Source organism: Neofelis nebulosa, chromosome 9 (assembly GCF_028018385.1).
Source record: "Neofelis nebulosa isolate mNeoNeb1 chromosome 9, mNeoNeb1.pri, whole genome shotgun sequence".
NCBI classification, from domain to species: domain Eukaryota; kingdom Metazoa; phylum Chordata; class Mammalia; order Carnivora; family Felidae; genus Neofelis; species Neofelis nebulosa.
Genome location: NC_080790.1, coordinates 78,549,907 through 78,569,836, shown reverse-complemented (window position 1 = coordinate 78,569,836; position 19,930 = coordinate 78,549,907). Strand labels below are relative to the sequence as shown.

General features: G+C 49.4%; 2 protein-coding genes across 2 annotated transcripts; one reads left to right on the top strand and one right to left on the bottom strand.

Moving 5' to 3' along the window:
* Nucleotides 1-74: 74 nt before the first annotated feature.
* On the top strand, nt 75-9,307 carry ACTR1B (actin related protein 1B). The gene is made up of 11 exons (XM_058684335.1): nt 75-209; nt 2,263-2,327; nt 3,593-3,668; nt 4,820-4,945; nt 5,300-5,424; nt 5,657-5,873; nt 6,009-6,101; nt 6,193-6,367; nt 7,733-7,794; nt 8,037-8,077; nt 8,245-9,307. Exons 1-11 carry the CDS (start codon nt 162-164, stop codon nt 8,345-8,347), a joined length of 1,131 nt encoding a protein of 376 aa, XP_058540318.1. The 5' UTR covers nt 75-161; the 3' UTR covers nt 8,348-9,307.
* An 8,021-nt stretch (nt 9,308-17,328) lies between these two features.
* Nucleotides 17,329-19,143, bottom strand: LOC131485204 (cytochrome c oxidase subunit 5B, mitochondrial). Its single transcript, XM_058684336.1, has 4 exons — nt 18,984-19,143; nt 18,357-18,430; nt 18,091-18,190; nt 17,329-17,527 (listed from the first exon to the last, which is right to left on the bottom strand). Exons 1-4 carry the CDS (start codon nt 19,084-19,086, stop codon nt 17,415-17,417), a joined length of 390 nt encoding a protein of 129 aa, XP_058540319.1. The 5' UTR covers nt 19,087-19,143; the 3' UTR covers nt 17,329-17,414.
* Between the last annotated feature and the right edge of the window lie 787 nt (nt 19,144-19,930).

The window sequence follows — 19,930 nt, the reverse complement described above, 5'->3', positions numbered from 1 at the left end:
CTCCAGCAAGCCCCGCGGGGCTGGCGTAGGCTACGCGCGCTAGGTGGGAGGGGCGCGGCACCGGGTTTGGAGCTGCCGCGGTCTAGGTCCGCCCGCCCGCCCTCCCGCCCGCCTGTCCCTCCTGCAGGCCCCCTGCTGGGCAGGGCCGGCCCGGCCCGGCCATGGAGTCCTACGACATAATCGCCAACCAGCCCGTGGTCATCGATAACGTGAGGCCCGGCAGTCGGGGGGAGGGCGGGAGTCCCGCCCCCGGGGGTGCACGCGGCGGCGCCAGGAGGACCCCCTCCCCCCGCCCGTCTCCGCTAGTCCTCCGAGCGATGCCCGCCCGACACCCACTCCTGGGGCTCTCCTGTTCACCTGGCTCTGTAGCTAGGGCCATGGGCCCAGCCCCTCCACCGGCGCCGTGGAGCCCTTGCCCGAATCCTCCCCGAGCCCGGTGGGGACGTACTGGAGAGGCATGGGACCCATCTGTCTGGCTACTTGTGGTCATCGTGGGGAGTGCTGGAGTGACAGTCGAGCGGCCCAGCCAGTGCACCTGTGTCAGGCCCAGGGAGGCACCTGGACCCTTCTTGGTTGAGATGAGGGCCCCTAGTTAGGTTAGGTTGGTTTAGGACCCCAACCACTTTACCCCCTTCTCGGGCTCTGGCTGCCCCTTTTAGTGGAGGAGGAGGGAAGGCATTTGCCCTTTTGCAGAGTGCTGGACTGATCTTTCAGAGAGGGTTGGCCTGGTGACCTCTACAACAGCACTTCCCAAGGGGCTGCAGTTCTAAGCAGGACCTCCAGAGTGGACAGGCCCTCTTTTCCTGAGACTGGAAAGAAGAAAAAAAAAAAATACTGGTTAAGCTCTGCCAACCACATATCCACCATCACCTGGTTGGCCACTTGGCTACTTTGACCCTCTCCTTAAGTGCTCACTGCTCTGTGCTGAGCAGAAATTCCACAGCTAGCAGGACAGTGGAGAATTCAGGACCACTCTTTCTAGGACCCATAGCAGTTTGGGATAATGGTTTGGAAGCTTCAGAGAAAAGTTGCCTGGCTTCCTTGTGGCCTTGTCCTTCAGCACTGGGGCTCAGCATGTTTTCAGCTGCCCTCTAAGGATTTCTGGCCTCAGAACTGTCTGATCCATGGGAAGAAAATGAAGGACAGGGATATATGGATCTGCCTCTAGCTCGGTATCTGCCTCTGCTGTGTGAGCCTTGGAGTTTTTTATAATGACTCACTCCTCTTTCTGGGATGTGTCTCCCTCCCACATGACCCCCATGTAATCCTGAATGGCTGTCTTTTTTGGAGTACCCACGTGGGCTCCTTGAGTCATAGCAGGGGGTGTTTAATAAGAAGGCTAGAACTAGGCTTGGGGGTTCCGTCCAGCAGGCTACAGGATGGACTAGGCCACTTCCTTTCTTGGTGGGCAAATAATTCACTTAGGCTAACCAACAAGCTTAGGAGTTCAGAGGGCAACCTGCTTGGTCCCTCTGGGTTTCCAGCCCCTCCTCTGTAACATGAAAATGTTTATTTCTGCACTGCAGACCCAGAAGGTTGTAATGGAGATCTGTGGGAAGTAGGGTTGAGAGGCTGATTCCTTCATTAGGTGGGAGGTTTCTGGATGTCCGGTTCCCTTTAAGAGTGTAAGTCCAGTTTCCGTGCTAGAACAGTGGCAGGACCAAATTCACCTGTAGTCTTTGGAGAAGACACTTGAGGGGAGGTGCCAGTTGTTGTATACACAATGATCTTGCCGGGTGGGTCCTGTATGTGGTCCATGGCTGTTGGGGTGGGGGTGACCAGGGGCTATTGAGAAAAACTACACTTAGAGGTTGCTTCTAGCCGACCTTTGGGAGTAGCTTGTGCCACTTTGGATTCCTCCTGTCTGGAGCTGGCCCTAGAGTACGCAGAGGAGCATGTACTTCATGGCTTCTCAGTCTCTGCACTGTTGACATTCTGGGCTAGATTATTCTTGGTGTGAAGGGCTGACCTGTGTATTGTAGGATGTTTAACAGCACCCCTGGCCTCTACCCACTAGATGCCAGTAGTACCTACCCCTTTCTCTCTCCTCCCCAGTCTCCAGACATTGTTAAATTGGGGGGAAGGGGTGCAAAGTCACCCCCTAGTTGTGAATCACTGGAGTACTTGTAAATGATCATGCCCTCTTGGTGGGTCTCAGACTTGCTCCCCAGGCTGCCATGATCTGGACAGCCAGCTCTACTGCAGGGCACTGCCTTCACCTGGAGGAGCACATCAGGAGCTAAACATTGTTTTTCCTTTCAGGGTTCAGGGGTGATCAAGGCTGGCTTTGCAGGAGACCAGATTCCCAAATACTGTTTCCCAAACTAGTAAGTGTTGCTCAGGCAGCAGCCCTAACCTTTTTGTTGGATTCCAGGAAGAAAACTGGCTCTGTGTCACAGCTCTTTTTGACACCAACTCTTGCCCCCACATATAAGGAAAAACACCCTTTGTTTTGTGTTTGTGAGGCCAATGGTGTTAAGGGCTCTGGAAGGACAAGAGAAGTGCTCTGGGCTTCCTCTTCTTTGAAGTCTGATTTTGGTCCCTCCTTGAGCCAGGGAGGGAGGAGAAGCTACCAGCATTCCCTTGGGAACAGGGTGTGGTAGCAGCAGCAAGAATGGAAGGGTGACATCTCTGGGAGAAGGACCTAACCTCAGAGGAAAAAGAGTGGGAGTTAATGCAAAGCCACTCCTTGCTCCCAGGAAATGTTTTTTCCAGGGCTTGTTTATTTTCCAACTGGAGAAAATAATTGGTTCCGTCAAGAGGAGTCTTTCCCTGAATGGAGCAAGTGGTGGCAGGGGTAAGAGGGAGGTGAAAGCATGGAAGAAACCTGGCAGTGCTCCTTCAGCCACTCTAGTGCATTGGGAAGTTTTCCTCAGTGGGAATCTTCTCAAATCCTGGAGGTTATAGAGGGATTGGCCTAAGCGGAGGCGGTAGGGCAGGGGGGATCCTGAGGCCCCCAAAGTGGCTGGCTATACTGAGAACCCCAGGCCTGGTCAGGGGACAGGGCCAGCTTGGAGCACCCAGTAGGGCTTCAGCTTTCCTTTCTGAACTCTACCTGTGTATAATTAAAAGGCAGCTTGGGTCAAATTTTGGAATTGTAGCTTATCTAGTCTTCCAAGAACTGACTCTTTATTCTGGAAGCCCTGGCAGTGGGAAGGGGCAGGATCAAATGACAGAGAGGGGTGAACAAGGGAACCATGACCCAACTTCCTGGGACCTTGGTCTGCAGACAGTGGCAGCAGCCCTGCCCTCCTGAAATCAAGAGCGTGGGCTGAGTCATTATGGCTGCTGAAGCTGACCCACTGCCAGGGCTGGACCATGAAGGGCTGAGATTCCAGAGCTCTCAGCCCTGTCTGGGAGGAAGGGGTGGGAAAAAGATACCTTTTCTTCTGACCCTGAGCATACCATCCTGCCAAGTTCTGGTCTCTAGGCCTGTGTCCCTTAGGCCTGGGTTCTGGCCTTTGCCACATGGCCACCTCTGGATACTTTAGAGTAGTTACCCTTTTGACCACAGGAGTTAGACTTTGGTTTTCCTGGACATGGACTCATCCATGCCCCCTGCCCACCTTGGTGACTCTACCTGTCCTTGCAGTGTTGGGCGCCCTAAGCACATGCGAGTGATGGCTGGAGCCCTGGAGGGGGACCTCTTCATTGGACCAAAAGCAGAGGTAACACCTGTGGAGCCTGCCTTTGCCTGGGTTTGGGGCCTTCACAGTTCTGGGAGCATTGGCTGGTGATCAGAGCTGTACCTCCCAAGAGGGCATCTGTTCTCTGGGGCCATCTGCCAAGCGTCTTCCTGGGCTCTCAAGGCTCCATCTTGGAAGTACTATGAAATGGCACGATGGTTTCTGTATGGAGGAACAGACTACTTAACGCCCTGTTTTATAGAAGTGATTTGGAAGCTATAGAGGAAAGAATTGATTAAAAGGTGACTTAAGGGACACCTGGCTGGCTCAGTCAGTAGAGCATCTGACTCTTGATCTCAGAATCATGAGTTTGAGCCCCGTGTTAGGCATGGAACCTGCTTAAAAAGAAAAGTGATCTAAGAGTCTGGATCACTCAGATTTGATGACTGATAGAAACAAGAACTGTGGGATAACCTCTTACTCTCCATCTGGGGTGACTTGTCTAAGTACTGCATGGCCAGTTGAGGCCCCAACAGGAGGAAGCAAGTGTAGTTTAGGAGTTTAGGCACTGGAGAACATGGTTGTGGGGGTGGGCGGGGTGCCTTAGCCAAGGTTACAGATAAAGGGCTCTCAGGAGATGGGGTCAGAAGGAGCCATGCCTATGGACGAGAGAGGTCAGGTGGTGTTTGGTGAGAAGGGGCACGTTTGGTAAGAAGGGAGGACACTGAAGGGCAGGTCTGTGCGGAAGATGTGAGCAGTGGCTCCAGAGCTGGGAGGAGCGGTGGGCAACAGGCAACCACAGGACAGGACAGCATGGGAGCAGCTCCTGGTGGTGGGGAAGGAAGCTGGGCAGTGTGTGAGGAGAAAAGAGGGGAGAACATGTTGGCAGTGAGTAGAGAAGCCCAAGAAGCACAGCCAGGGGAGGAAGGTGAGGACTAGGATGGGAGGGAGCATATCACCACCCTCTCTCTCCCCTGCCCATTGAAGCTGGCTGGACTCTGAGGGCCTGAGAAGCTGCTGCTGGACAAATGAGCCTGTACTGAGTTTAGGACCCCACCACTGGGCATGAGGACACCCAGTCAGCAGTAGTGGTTCTCTTCAGGGCAGATGAAAGGGCAGCTTCCAGGAAAGCAGAAAGCAGTTGCTGGAGAGCAGCCTGGTGCTCCAGCTGGCCTTCCCACCCTCCTCCTCAGGAGCACCGGGGGCTGCTGGCCATCCGCTACCCCATGGAGCACGGCGTGGTGCGAGACTGGAACGACATGGAGCGCATCTGGCAGTACGTCTACTCCAAGGATCAGCTGCAGACTTTCTCCGAGGAGGTGTGGCAGCCAGCCCCTCCCACCAGGCTCCACATTTTCTCACCTGTGCCCTCTCACTGCTCTGTTTCCTTTCTGGTTGGGTTTCCACGCTTCCTCTGCATGTTATTAGGGCCTGTTGCCACTTCATTTTGTGTATGTGGGTACACAGAGTCACTGGCTGCCAAGTCGAGTTTTCCGGAGAGAGCTGGATCTTTGGAAGAATAACTGATGGCAGATAATGGGATAGTGCCCTTGGGAAGGATAGCAGGCTACAGCTGCATGTGCTCATGGGAGGGTGTTTGGCTCTCTAGAAAGATCCTTTTAGAGCCTAGCATGTTGTCTTTGCTCATGCCTAAACCCTGCCATCTCTTGTAGCATCCTGTTCTCCTAACGGAGGCCCCACTGAACCCGAGTAAGAACCGGGAGAAGGCAGCAGAGGTGTTCTTTGAGACCTTCAACGTGCCAGCCCTGTTTATCTCCATGCAGGCTGTGCTCAGCCTGTGAGTGCTCCCTAAGCCCTAGGGTCCCCTGAGTCCCCATCCTCCGTGTGGCCATCCTCCTGCTCATGTCTGACTTCCCTGTAGAAACAGCCCCGTGGTAACTGTTCCTTTAGGGAGTTCCTCATGTCCCTTTTTCAGACCAGATAATGCAAATGTCCCAGGGTCCCTTCCAGGGGTGAGGAGGTCCCCATGCCTCAGTGGCTGAGGTGAAGGGATGCTGACCTGGTGACAGGTATGCAACAGGACGCACGACGGGAGTGGTTTTAGACTCAGGGGACGGGGTCACTCATGCTGTCCCCATCTACGAGGGCTTTGCCATGCCGCACTCCATCATGCGGGTGGACATTGCTGGTCGTGATGTCTCCCGCTATCTCCGGCTACTGCTGCGCAAGGAAGGAGTTGACTTTCACACCTCAGCTGAGTTTGAGGTTGTCCGGACCATCAAAGAGGTGACAGAGGGCAGGAGGGTGAAGAGGCAGGCTGGGTGGGGCAATGGGCAGTGGTGGCACCAAGGCGTGAGGTTGAGCCCTGGGTGTGGGTTTCCCGGTTGCAGCGTTCTGAGCGTTGTCCCCTGCCCACCGCAGCGAGCCTGTTACCTCTCCATCAACCCTCAGAAGGATGAGGCTCTGGAGACAGAGAAGGTGCAGTACACCTTGCCAGATGGCAGCATGCTGGATGTAAGTTGCCAGGTCTGGCCCTGGGTGGCAGCGGTGATACTGGCATCTGGAGGAAGAAGGGGCCTGTCCCCCTCAATCTTGTGTTCCAAAGGTGGGGCCAGCGCGGTTCCGGGCCCCTGAGCTGCTGTTCCAGCCAGACCTGGTAGGTGATGAGAGTGAGGGGCTCCATGAGGTGCTAGCCTTTGCCATTCACAAGTCTGACATGGACCTTCGCCGGACACTGTTCGCCAACATCGTGCTTTCGGGTGGCTCCACACTTTTCAAAGGTACCACCATTTGAGAGCTGGTGATTAAGACTTAAACTGCACCCCACTCCCTAGAACCTGGGACGTGGCCCATTTTCTGTTGGCTTTTTGGTGCTCAGTTAGCATTTATTTATTAATTTGTTTGTTTATTTTAATGTTTGTTTTTGAGGGGGGTGGGGCAGGGAGAGAGGGAAACAGAATCCGAAGCAGGCTCCAGGCTCTGAGCTGTTAGCACAGAGCCCGATTTGGGGCTCAAACCCACAAACCATGAGATCATGACCTGAGCCAAAGTCAGATGCTTAACCGACTGAGCCACCCAGATGCCCCAAGCATTTATTTTTTTAAGAGAAAGATTTAAAGTTAACTTTTATTTACTTTGTAAATAGGTGCTAAGTTTGCATAAGATCTAAAATGTGTTCGATGAAGTCTCCCTTTTCACACTGTCTTGGTCACCCTGTTCAATCCCCTGGGAGTTACTAGTTTCTCAACTATGTGCTCAGCAGCACTGTGCATATGTAAGCAAATGTTCATTTCCCCTTGCTCCCGCTTTTATACCCATCACAACATGCTCTACTAGTTGTGCACCATGTATTTTTCATGTAGCCCCCTATCTGGAAGATCTTTCCCTATCCATGTGAGTTCTTTCATATGGCCATGTGATAGATCACTGAATGGATGTGCCATTTACCCGCTGACCTACTGGTGGCCTGTGAGTTCGTTGCAGTCATTTCTAATCACCTAATCACAGAGGTGCTACACCCGATAACCTCATATGCTGTCATTTCATGTAATAAGACTATCCCTAAAGGAGAAATCCTAGGAGAATTGCTGAGTCAGAGGGTGGGCATATGTACTTGTTATCTAGTAGATACTGCCAAACTCCCCCCACCCCCGAGTGCCACTTATGCCCCCACCAGTTACAGAGGAGAGTCCCCTGGCACCCTCCCAATACTGTGTGTGATCTTTGCCTCTGTGATAGGTAGAAATAGTAGGCATTTTCTCCTGATTTGTCATTTGCCTTTGACTTTGCTTTGGGTAGATTTGGGCTGCTGGAGTGTTGGGTGAGGAAGAGCATAAGAGCTCAGCAGCCAGGCCGAGCTATGTGACTTAGGGTTCCCTTTCATGCTACCTCTCTGAGGAAGCTGGGCCCACCTTAGGCATGGTAGGGTTCCCTCTCATGCTACCTCTCTGAGGAAGCTGGGCCCACCTTAGGCATGGTGCTGACTCTTTTCTTCCTTGGGGTGATTCACCCCCATCCTTGATCCTGGAAAGAACCACCGAAAGAGGGGCGACAGCAGCTGGGGCCGCCAGAGGTTGGAGATGGAGGTGCTAGTGGTAAGGGGGTTCAGATGTGGACTCTGGGCTCAGCCAGCCTTGTGTTCACAGGCTTCGGTGACCGATTGCTAAGTGAAGTGAAGAAGCTTGCCCCAAAGGATGTCAAAATCAAGGTGAGGTTTCAGGGAACCCCATGGGGCATGGGGATACTGGGCAACCTTGACTGGGCGAGGAAAGGTCATATGCCACCTCCAGACACCCTCTCCCAGCTCTACCCAGCCTCCTCCCTTGCCCTGTTCGGCTGCTCCCACTACTCCCAGCTGATGCACTTGCTATCTGGCCTTGGGCCCTGGGGGAAAGGCTCCCAGGGCTGAGGTGGGGGACGGGCAGTTACATTACTGCTTGTTCCCTCTAGATCTCAGCCCCTCAGGAACGGCTGTACTCCACATGGATCGGGTGAGGCGGGGTTCACGGGGAGGGCTCTGGGAGGAGACCATTGGCCCAGGCCAGGTGGAGGTGGGTGGAATTCCCTCCCAGGTACAGGAAATGGAGCTCTGAGTGCCCACAAGAGGCCGATGGCCCAGCCTTTAGGTCCACAAGAGTCTATCCCTCCCTCTTCACAGTGGCTCCATCTTGGCCTCGCTGGACACTTTTAAGAAGATGTGGGTGTCCAAAAAGGAGTATGAAGAGGATGGCTCCCGTGCTATTCATCGTAAAACCTTCTAGTGCCCAAGGAGGTGTAGCATGTTGGGAGAGTAGGAGGAAAGGCGAGTCAGAGCCCTTAACCCTTTCTGGTCTGGGCTCACATCCTAGGCCTAGGGTCCCCTGCATGCCCTGAACCCTGGGCAGTGGGGCAGCTGCGCTTCCCTGCAGCCCTCCCCTGCACACACACACACGCACACATGCACGCACTCACACATACATGGTAACATTTAGCTGCATGGATGGGAGTCAGGAGCTGGAATGAATATAATAAAAGTTGAGAAGCCCAGCTTTGGATTGTTCCAAGGGTCCCCCTTGGCAGGGCCTTGCTCTGACCCTCAGGCTATATCCCTGAGCTCCAAGGCCAGATACCCAACACCCCATTTCCTTTGACAGGATCCCTCCCTGAGCCAGAGTGCCTGGATGCCTGTGTACCTAGCCTTGGGGAGTGGGGTGGGGGAGGGGTGGCCAGCAGCTCCCAGCTGGTGCATCCCTGCTTCTCATGCCACATTTAGGCATCCCTTATCCTATCACATTCAGTCCTCCTGTCTCCCTGGGTGGATGCCTTGGTGTAGGCTGAGGACTGGGCAGTCTTCCATCCATCCCCAGCCAAGGGGTCTGGCCCAGGATCAGACCCTTCGGAGCCAGGGCAGAGGATCATGGGGTTCGGGCGGCCACAGTTTATTGGTGGTCTCCCTTCAAAGCACTTCACTGACACTTCATTGACCCTCTCCTTTACCTTAGTACCTGGATGGGAAAGGGTTAACGGTCTTCATTTATTGAGAGGAAGCCACTTAATCAAGAGTCAGACCTAGAGGGAGTGAGGGGGGCACATTTCCTTTTCCCATCTCTTCCACGAAAGAGGTTTTCATTGACCCTGTGACCAGGACCCCCCACCTCCCTCTCCCAGATATGTATAATAATTTAACAGTTGCCTGAAAATTTTTTTGTAAATCATTATAGTAATAATTATGGAAAGGCCTAGTGCGTGTCTGTTTTCTTGTGGTTCTTTGTGTTGTTTGCTTATCTGTGTCTGGGGACTTTGAGAGAAAGGACCATCAAGAAGGCAACATGGCATTGGCTCTAGCTCAGAAGCCTGAGGGTTTCAGTGGTTGGCGGGGCAACGTGGCATGCGAGGCCCCAGGAGGCCGGGCCCTCAACCTGGTTATAGAATTCCCCAACCTCATTACCCACTTGCCACAATCCACCCAGAGAAGCAGAGAACTTGGAAGCAGAGCACAAGGCTGCCTTCCTCAGCCTTATTCCTGGATAAGACTCATGGCAGGTGGGGCTGGTGCTCAGTGTGTCTATGCCCTGCCCATTCTGTTTGGGCACCTCTGCTGGTCAGCTCAGATATGGCTGAGGGTGACAGACCCAACAGTGATGCAGGCTCAGGGCAGGCCACCTGGAAAGAGAGTGTTGGGGGAGGTGAAGAAGGCTGTGTTGATAATCTGAGCTCTGAAGGAAAAAGCTGAGGAAAAGGGTACAGTGAGGAATGAGAGTTCAGAGACTATCTGTCCTTTCCTTCCTTCATCAGGGATCTGAACACCTGCATTATGTCCAGGAGGGTGCCACAGGTTTGGGGCCATGTCTTTGCCCCCAAAACCATATGGGTCAGGGGAAGATGATTAACCATTTTGGTAGCATTGTGGGGGCCAGAAAGAAGGGCATCTAATCCAGCAGGTGGGGTAGGCTGACTTGCATGGGTTCAGGAGGGGTCAGCCAGGTAGGGGAGGGTGTCCCAGGTTGAAGTAAGAGCTCAAAGGGATGCCTGAAACCAGTGTGGCTTGAGACCCGAGGTCCTCGACCCCAGTGATGCCAAGTCAGCAGGGAAGAGTAAGTGGCCTCCTCTGGCTATAATGCAAGAAAACCAAAAAGGGAGGTTGGGGCCATCATGTGGAAGGCCTTGAGAGGGTTTTTAGCTGTGTCCTGGTGATGGACAGCCAGCCACGGAAGGATGGTTGTCATAGCCATGTGTTGAAGGCATTTGGAGTTTGTGGGGCTGAGAGAGGGCTGAGAGCTGAGGAGATCAGGTTAAGAGGGGAGAGCTGACTGAGGCCTATCTTCACAGGGAGTTTCATAAGGCTTTGTGGTCACAGAGTAGTTAAGCCTGTACCTGCCCTCAAAGGAGAAATAATTCACAAAGAATCCTTTGTTTGGGGTTCTGTTCGTGGTACCTCTTTCTCCAAACTACACAGGTTTGGAGCGTTATTACTTTACTCCTCTCTTTTCCTTACCTCTTCCGCATTCTGTCAATTACCACATTCTGTTGGTTCTTTTGTAGTGCCTTCCTACCTGCTATTCCTTTACTATGATGGTCTCCACCACCCTATCGCATAGCAGTAGCTTCATTCTCCTCTGTACCCAGTCTATTTGCTCTTGGATCTCAGGCCCATGTACCCTTGGTTCTGCCACTTCCTAGTCCAAAATGTCAGGCCGTTCTCCACTGCCTAGTGGAATGAAACCAAACTGATAGGTCTCTGGCAAAATCCCCTTCATGAACCACATGTTGCATTAAATTCAGGCCCTTTGGGATCTGTTTCTTTCCTCTTTTAGGTTCATATATCATCATGCCCTGTTCTGCCCTCCAGCTTCCACTCTCTGCTGGGAATGACTTTCCCTCATGTCTGTCCAAATCCCATCCTCTAAGGCCAAGCATAATGTAACATCTTCCCCCACTCCATCTTCCAGCAGGGATGGTGTGGTTACAGAGCTCTGGCCAAGTCAGGTTTTCCATTGTCGGAGAAAAGCTACAGGCAAAAAGGTGGTAAGGCTAGAATGAACTTTGTGGTGTTGGACTGGAGGTTTGGATTCTTGGTTTTTAATATACATACCGATAGATGCTGAAATAAATAGGCATCAGTGTGTGAATGCTAGGGTTAGAATATATGCATTTCCCAGCCCTGTCTGCTTGGAGGCCTTGGACACAGTGACACCCCAGTAGCAGCAAGCACTTATAGGGTCCAGATTTGGGCTTCTGAATACCACTCTCTAATAAAAGGAACCAGAGCTCCCTGGAGGAATTCCAGATCTAGGGCAGAGAGTATAAAATGAGCCTGGAATATCTTGTGGTACCATAAAATAAGGAAGTGCTCCGGGGTGCCTGCATGGCTCAGTCAGGTAAGCTTCCAACTTCAGCTCAGGTCATGATCTCACAGTTCCTGGGTTTGAGCTCCGCATCGGGCTCTATGCTGACAGCTCAGAGCCTGGAGCCTGCTTCAGATTCTGTGCTTCCCTCTCTCTGCCCCTACCTTGCTCGCGCTCTCTTGCTCTCAAAAATAAATAAACATTAAAGAAAAAAATGTTTTTTAAAGGTGAGGAAGTGCTCCAAAAACAAAGGGGGCTTATTGTCTTAAGGACACAGAAATCAACTTGAAAAGAGCACCCAGTAATCAAATCTGTGATGGATTATAAACCATCCATACAATAAAATATCAGAGTCCACTCTGATATTAATAATTGAATAGATGTATACAAGGAGGAGAAGGGACAGTTCTTCCTTACAGTAGTTCAATTCATATAGAAGGAATAATGGAAAATGGAAATCACCATAGGCAAACCACAGTACTAATTGCTGTCTGTAAAAATAGATGCAAAAATTAGTGAGCAGAAGGGGTGTCTGGGTGGCTCAGTTGGTTAAGTGCTGGACTTCAGCTCAGGTCATAGTCTCATGGTTCATGGGTTCGATCCCTGGGTTGGGCTCTGTGCTGACAGCTCAGAGCCTGGAGCCTGCTTCAGATTGTGTCTCCCTCTCTCTGCCCCTCCTCCACTTGCGTGCGCTCTCTCTCTCTCTCTCAAAAATAAACATTAAAAAAATTTTAAAAATTAGTGAGCAAAAGGACATTTGCATTGCTTCAAAGTTATCTCCCCCCACCCAAGATAACTAGTAATTACAAAAGGAAAAATAATTTTATAATGGAGAAACTTAGTAGATACCACCTTAAACCAATGATCAAATTTGTATCCCCAGTATTTAGTCATTGTCTCTTTTTTTAAATTTATTTTTTAATGCTTATTTATTTTTGAGAGAGAGAGAGAGAGAGACCACAAGCAGTGGAGGGGCAGAGAGAGGAGGAGACACAATCCGAAGCAGGCTCCAGGCTGAGCTGTCAGCACAGTGCCCAACACGGGGCTCAAACTCACAAGCCATGAGATCATGACCTGAGCTGAAGTCATATGCTTAACTGACTGAGCCATCCAGATGCCCCTTTTTGTTAATTAAAAAAAAAAAAAAATTTTATGTTTATTTTTGAGAGAGACAGCACGTGAGCAGGGGAAGGGCAGAGAGAGAGGTAGACACAGAATCTGAAGTAGCCTTCAGGCCAGATGCAGGGCTGGAACCCACAATCGACAAGATTATGACCTGAACCGAAATCAGATGCTTAACCGACTGAGCCACCCAGGTGCCCCTAGTCACTGTGTCTTGATATGATGCACTAAGGGTGCAGTGTCACATTTGGTATTCCCACATAACCTCAATCTAGCCAGGAACACAGGCAAACCCAAACTGAGGGCATTCTACAAATTAATGGACCAGTTCCCTTGTTCAAAAGTGACAGGTTATGAAAGACAGGAACAGTCACAGATTGAAGGAAGACTGAGGTATGACAGCAAAATGCAATGTGAGGTCCTGGATTGGACAAGGACCTTTCTGGGAAAGCAGGCAAAATTAGTAAATAGCACTGTATCAGTGCGAATTTCCTGGTTTTAGTCATCATGCTATGTTAACATTAGGGGAAAGTGGGTGAAGGGTAAATAGGAACTCTGTGCAATCTCTCTGTAAATCTAAAATTACTTCAAAAGGGCAGGGAAAGAGCTCAGGCTCAAGCTAAGTGTTCTGGACTCAATTCTGCCACCACGACTAGCTAGCTAAGTAATCCTGTTCCTAGGGTTTGCTATCTCTAATATGGGGGTGATAATAATAGTACCTACCTCATGAGTTTATAAACAGCCTGGAAGGTGAGCCTGGAACATTTTGTGCCAGAAAATAAAAGAAGTGCTCAGAAAATGACAGGATATGTCAAAAGGCCACAGGAGCCAACTTGAAGAAGTTCCTACCAGCCAAATGTGGAATGAATGAAACATCAGAAGCTAAACAATAGTTACGAATTATAATCCACTGAATATAATAAAGCTGATATCAATTAACCAAAGTTTTGGTGAGGAGCAAGTTATTGACATCTCCAAGTATTACTCTATAAGATACTTATTAATAATTAAGGAGCAACTGCACAGTGGAGAAGTCTGGCAGACACTAGGCGACCAAAGTAAACCTTGTCAGCAGTGGGACAAGGTGACATCATATGCCTAGCAAGAGTGCAGCATCACCTCTGCAGTGCTCGTACCCAAGACACAGAACCTGAATCCAATCGTGGGGAAACATCAGACCAACCCGAGTTGTTGGTGTAATTTTCAGAAGTGTCAAGGTCACAAGAGTTAGGGAGAGGCAGGAACCGTCCCAGAGGGGAGGAGATTAAAGGGACAGGACAACTAAAGGCAACACGTGATTCTGAACTGGATCTATAAAGGACATTTATAGCCACATTTAGCAAACCCTGAATAGGGTCTAAAGATTAAATGGTAAAAATGTACAAATTGTAATTTCCTGATTTTGATGGTCATATTATAGGTGTATAAAAGAACGTCTTTGGGGCACCTTGGTTTCAACTCAGGTCATGATCTCACGAGTTTGTAAGTTCAAGCCCTGCATCAGGCTCTGCACTAACAGCCCCTCTCTCTGCCCCTTCCTTGCTCACACACTCTCAAAATAAATAAATAAACTTTAAAAAGAATAATAAAATAAATAATGTCTTTTTTAAAAAATACACACTGAAGTATAATGGGGCATCAGATCAGCAACTTACACTCAAATCATTCCAGGAAACAAGTTCTTTATTCTGTATTTGCAGATTAATACCATCGGAGTGAGGCTTATATTCTTTCCTAGTGAAGGGAGATGGGATCTAATTTCTAAGCTGCTAAATAGCCAGAGGTTTAGATGGAGCCCACTTCTACCTAAAAGCAAAGGTTTGGTACTCCTAGTGGGGGATGTTCTATTTCCTATCTGCCACTAGAGCTCCCAGTTACCAAGAGGCAAGGAAAAGAGCTGCTCACAGTTACGTGGTTAGCCCAAAGCAGAGGTTCTCTGCCTGGACTACACACTGGAATTACCTGGGGAACTTTAAAGTTCTGTAGACTGCATCACACTCCCAGACGCGCTCTGCTTGAATGGTCTGGGTATGATCTGGGCATTGAGAGTTGTAAAAGTTCCCCAGGTGATTCTAATGTGCGGCTAACTTTGAGACTCAATAACTCCAGGCAGTAGTTGAGTTTTCTGATCTATTGCTGCCATAATAAAATTATCACACACTTAATGGCTTAAAGCAACACAAACATCTTACAGTTCCATAGAAGTCTGACATGGGTCACTGGACTGAAACCCAGGGGTCAACAGAGCTGCATTTCTTTCTGCAGACTAGGGGAGAAGCATTTTCTTGCCTTTCTCAGCTTCTATAGGCTGCGCTCCTTGCCCTGTAGCCCCCTTCTTCCATCTTCAGACCAACAGTACTGCATCTCTCTGACCATCCCCCCATAGTCACATCTCCCTCAGACTCCATTCTGCCGCCCTTGATTATTGAGCCCACCTGGATAATCCAGAGTACTCTGTTTTAAGGTCAGATAAAAATGATATGGTCAGATAAAAAAATACCAGGTTTTTATGGTTACAAATGTAAGGTTACTTGCAACCTTAATAACCTTTTACTACATGACCTAATACATTCAAGATTCTGGGACTAGGATATGGACATCTTTGGGGGAAACATTATCCTGACTACCACAGCCAACATGTACTGGGGATTTTTCCTTCTTTAGGGGAGATTTGGTTACAATTTTTTTATTTTTTAAAACGTTTTACTTTTTAAAGCAATGTCTACACCCAATGTAGGGCTTGAATTTATAACCCTGAGGTTAAGTCACATGCTCTACCGACAAGCCAGCCAGGTGCCCCAGGAATTGGTTACAATTTTATTTTTTTATAATTGTTTTAATGTTTATTTTTGAGAGAGTATAAGCAGGGGAGGGGCAGAGAGAGAGGGAGAAATAGAATCTCAAGCAGGCTCCAGGATCTGAGCTATCAGCACAGCCCGATACAGAGCTCGACCTCAGGAACTGTGAGATCATGACCTGAGCTGAAATCGGACACTTAACCAACTGAACCACCCAGGCATCCCGACTTGGTTACAATTTTAAAAAGTACAGAAGAGGGAGGGTAGAAGTTGAGGGATAGAGAAGACAGGTCAGATTAATGTCACGGAAAGTCAAAAGCTCACTCTTAAGAAGAGTCTTGATTGGAAAGGAAGACAGTGAAAAGGAAGGGGGAATGCAGGAGGCAGGACAGACGAAAGGGCTTAGTGGCAGTACCAGGGCAATCTTCACAATAAAGTTATTGGTAAAGTCTTGTTTACAAACAGCATTTGAGGTGAGAGAGGTAAGGGTAGATTTAATAGATGGCTATCTAGGTGTTCTCGTTCCCAAAGGGAAGGGCCTTGGATGGCAGACAAATGATCTGGGCATTTCCTGGAAATAAAAGATAATGACTGACAGCATAGAATGGAAGCAGTAGCTTTGACTAATCTATACCTTTAAGAGGAAGTAAGGCAAGACTGGGGGAAAGGGCTTTTCTCTTCAATGTTCCCCATCATCATTAGTTCAGCTCAAAGACCTAATCTGAACCAATTTTGTGGAGAAAGTAACTAAAGCCACCTCTGTGGTTAATCCCAACAAAAAGGAAGGGTACCAGCTCCATTTTACAAACAGCTTTTAAGAACTTAACTGTCCAAGATGTCACAAATATAAAGTGGCTGGACTTCTTAAAATTTCTATTTTTTAATAAAAATCTCTATTTTTTTAGTATTATGATACAGTTCATTTCTTTTTAATTTTTTTTTTTTCAACATTTTTTATTTATTTTTGGGACAGAGAGAGACAGAGCATGAACGGGGGAGGGGCAGAGAGAGAGGGAGACACAGAATCGGAAACAGGCTCCAGGCTCCGAGCCATCAGCCCAGAGCCTGACGCGGGGCTCGAACTCACGGACCGCGAGATCGTGACCTGGCTGAAGTCGGACGCTTAACCGACTGCGCCACCCAGGCGCCCCATATTATGATACAGTTCAAATACACATTGACCCCTCTTGTACCTGGCTACAGTGGATTAATCATACCCCAAACTCCTCTTCCTTTTCTTCCCAGTTTTAAAGCTAATCCCAGACATACTTCAACTCTTAAGAACCTCACCACGAATCTCTAAAGCACAAAATAAAGCTAATTCCATTAACACAACTAAAATTTAATAAATCCCTAAATATCAAATATCCAGAGTTCAAATTATTAGATTGGTTTTCTTTATAGTTGCCATTTTTTTCAAATCAAGATCCAAACAAGATCCACGTTTTGCTCTTGGTTATCTCCCTCACATCCATTTCACTTGATGGTTCTCCCTACTTCCACCCCCCCACCCACCCCCAGCATTGCAGTTTGTTTGAAGAATCTGGTTATTGGTTTCTGGAATTGTCTCATAGTCTGGATTTTGCTGATGATATCCCCATGAGCCATGTTTTGAATCCCAAGACCTCAAAGCCCCCAAAGCTCACCCTATTTTTATACTGTAAGCCATCTGCCAGGCTCTTTATGTACGTTATTCTTACTTCTAACATCTCACAAGGTATTTCCTTTTTTTTTTTTTTTTTAACAGATGTAACCTATGCTCAGAGGGCATGCCCCCAGTGAGAAAGCTAAATGACAGCCAGTATTACAAGTTGAGTCAGCCTGACTCCATAGCCCATGCTTTCCCCATACCAGATGGTCCCAATCATTGTGTTATGGGATTGTCAATCTCAGCATACCCAAGCAGGTGGATGGAAAGCTAATATTAAAAGATAGCTATTCCCAAAGTAAGAATCCATGCCTCCCCAAAAACACTGGATAGAAATAAGACCAGCCAACTATGGGAGAAGGAGCCAATGCAATGGCTAGTCTTTATTGGAAAGAAGAAACTTTATAGCACATTTTGAGTAAATTAGTGCAAAGGCTCAGTGGGCCAACTGATGGGGCACCAGCTTGTAATGGGTTCCACAGCTAGGGCATCGCTGGGCCTCGCCTTTGTGCAGCCAGAACCAGATGACGGCACTATTGTCCTCTTCACCTGAAAGGTAAAATGTGGTTGAAGGCCATCTAACCTAGAAGTGGAGACTTTCAGTACTAGCCTCATCCTCAGACACCTCTAAAACACAAAGTTATGGTTAACATCTTAAGAGGTCAGTTCAAGCTCTCTCCTTCCCCACTTTGCAGATGAAATGAGGCCCTGAGTTTATCTATGAGTAAACTGACCTCACCTCAGAGTCACTATTAGGTTCTAACAGTTCCTCTGCCTATGTAGAATCCCAAAGCACAGTCCATTCTGGTATATATCCCTAGAGCCTAAAATGGTATCTGGCCAAGAGGAAGTACAATATTTTCTAGATGAATATTCCTTCATGCTGCATCTCCAATGAGCTGGTATTACTGATGTTCTATATATTTTTACAGTAAGGATAACCTACTTAGGTAAATGAAACTTGAAAGGACCAGGGGACCCTTAGAATAACTTATTTACGCACATATCCCCTTTACACACAACAGACACACAGAAGACTTGAAACACATTACTGACATCCTGTACAGGATATATTAAACAAATGGACAAGAAAATAGTGGTGAGGTACTTACAGATGCAGCCCACAATTCGCTTGTTAGTGATAGATGGCACTAAATTAGGGTCTTCCTTGGTGCCTGAAGCTGCTTTTGGGGCTAGCATATTGTATGGGTCCTGAAAAAGAATAAGCCATTATGCCAAATGATCCCTACCCTCCAGAGGCTGGTGGTACTGTTCCCACAAGTCAGGTTTCCTATGTTAAATGCTACCAGAGAGGATACTGCTCTGATCCCATCCAAGACCATAAGCTCCAGAGAAGACACAGAAAGGAGTTTCTCACCAGTCCCTTCCGAGCAGCCATCATGACCTCCCTCTCCAGCCCAGTTGCCTGCTCATCATCAGTAGGAACACCGCCTAAAGGAAAATACGTGAATTGTGATGTCTGAATTATCAGGAGAAAAAAATGCACATACATAAATGATTACATATAGTTTACAAGCTCCTAAAGGCTACTCATACACGTTGTCCCTTAAGGACCATTGTCATGATCCCCCAAAGCAGAAGCACAGGGTAATCTTTTTCTTCCTTCAACCACGGAGGCCAATTTTTCTACACATTTTTTTCTAAAAGCAAATCAGAGTCCTAATGGGGTGGGGTTCATCCAACTTGAAGTGAGCGCAAACCTGAAGAGCGGCTTAGCCCCTCCACATCCCCGTTGCAACCCCTGTCCCCCAAGGTCACCCGACACCACAGTTTAGGATTTTTTCGCAGCGGGGGTCGTTCGGTGAGCGGCAGCAAAGGTGGTCAGGTATAACATGAGGATGCCCGCGGAGACTGAGGCACTCGGGGCCGTGAAGCGGTTACTGGGGCCCCGACTAGCTGAACAGCCCACCCCCGCTTCGCTGCCCTGGCACCACCCCGGGAGGGCAACGGCGCCACTCCCTAACGCGCCGGGCGGGCCGAGTACCTCCAGATGCCATGGAGCGCACTGCGGCGACTCCATTGGGACCGCGGACCCTGAAGGCCTGCGCGGCCAGCGATCCAACTCCACGAAGTAACCTTGAAGCCATCACGCCCGCTACAAACAGCAGCACTTCCGGGAACAGGCTCTGGGGAGAGGCGTGACCTCCGGGGGAGGGCTTTTCCTCCGCCACCAGGTATCAGACTTCCGCTTCCTTCTGTCCTGGAGCGCTCCCCACTCAGGGAGGAGGAGAGGGGAAAGTCTGCGCATGCGTGGTTCTCACTGCCCTCCGCTGCGCAGCGCGGGAGGCGTGGGGGCGTTCTTGGTTTGAGAAGTAGGCTCCTGGGGCTTTGCCCTTTACTAACGCTGGGCAGCTCATTTTGCGCCCCTGGAGCTCTGAGGACTCGTCCATAGAATGGGGCGGCCACAGTGGAGTTCCTGTGCGTCTTTCCTGCTAGGTGTGTTTTGTAAACGTAGCGACTGCTAGGTGGAAGTTGTTAAGCCCGAGTCTGTCAGGAGACTTGCTGGACCTCAAATGATTTAAATTTAGGAGCAGGCTCCTAAAAGCCACCATGTTAACTGTTGTGCGGGCTGGCCGGGCAGTGTGAGCCATCGCGAACTTGTTGCATTGGCCCAGTGTGTAAGAACTTGGGCAGGACCTACCCGCAGTCCTAGCATCAATTTCCTGTTACAGTGGTGCTGAGGTGATGAAGTCATTGCCGGTGATGTGGTCCAGGCCTGAGGTGGGACCGAGGAGGGGAAGAAGGATAGGGCCAGATTTAGGACCCCTCCCAGGGCCAAGGCCTTTGGTGATGTGGAGTGAGGGGGTGGCGACACCGGGAGGTTATTATTAACCAAGGAACAGGTTAAGGGAGGCTGTTGTGTACTGACTTATGATTTCAAATCCATGTTTTAAAAGCTTGTTTTGGACAAAATTGTTCGTGGTTTGAACT

Coding starts and splice junctions, on each gene's coding strand:
- ACTR1B (XM_058684335.1), top strand. CDS start 162: ATGGAGTCCTACGACATAATCGCCAACCAGCCCGTGGTCATCGATAAC. Junction 6,102..6,192: donor CAGATGGCAGCATGCTGGAT/GTAAGTTGCCAG, acceptor TGTGTTCCAAAG/GTGGGGCCAGCGCGGTTCCG. Junction 8,078..8,244: donor CTGTACTCCACATGGATCGG/GTGAGGCGGGGT, acceptor CCCTCTTCACAG/TGGCTCCATCTTGGCCTCGC.
- LOC131485204 (XM_058684336.1), bottom strand. CDS start 19,086: ATGGCTTCAAGGTTACTTCGTGGAGTTGGATCGCTGGCCGCGCAGGCC. Junction 18,431..18,983: donor GCGCTCCATGGCATCTGGAG/GTACTCGGCCCG, acceptor ATTTTCCTTTAG/GCGGTGTTCCTACTGATGAT. Junction 18,191..18,356: donor TGGCTGCTCGGAAGGGACTG/GTGAGAAACTCC, acceptor ATTCTTTTTCAG/GACCCATACAATATGCTAGC.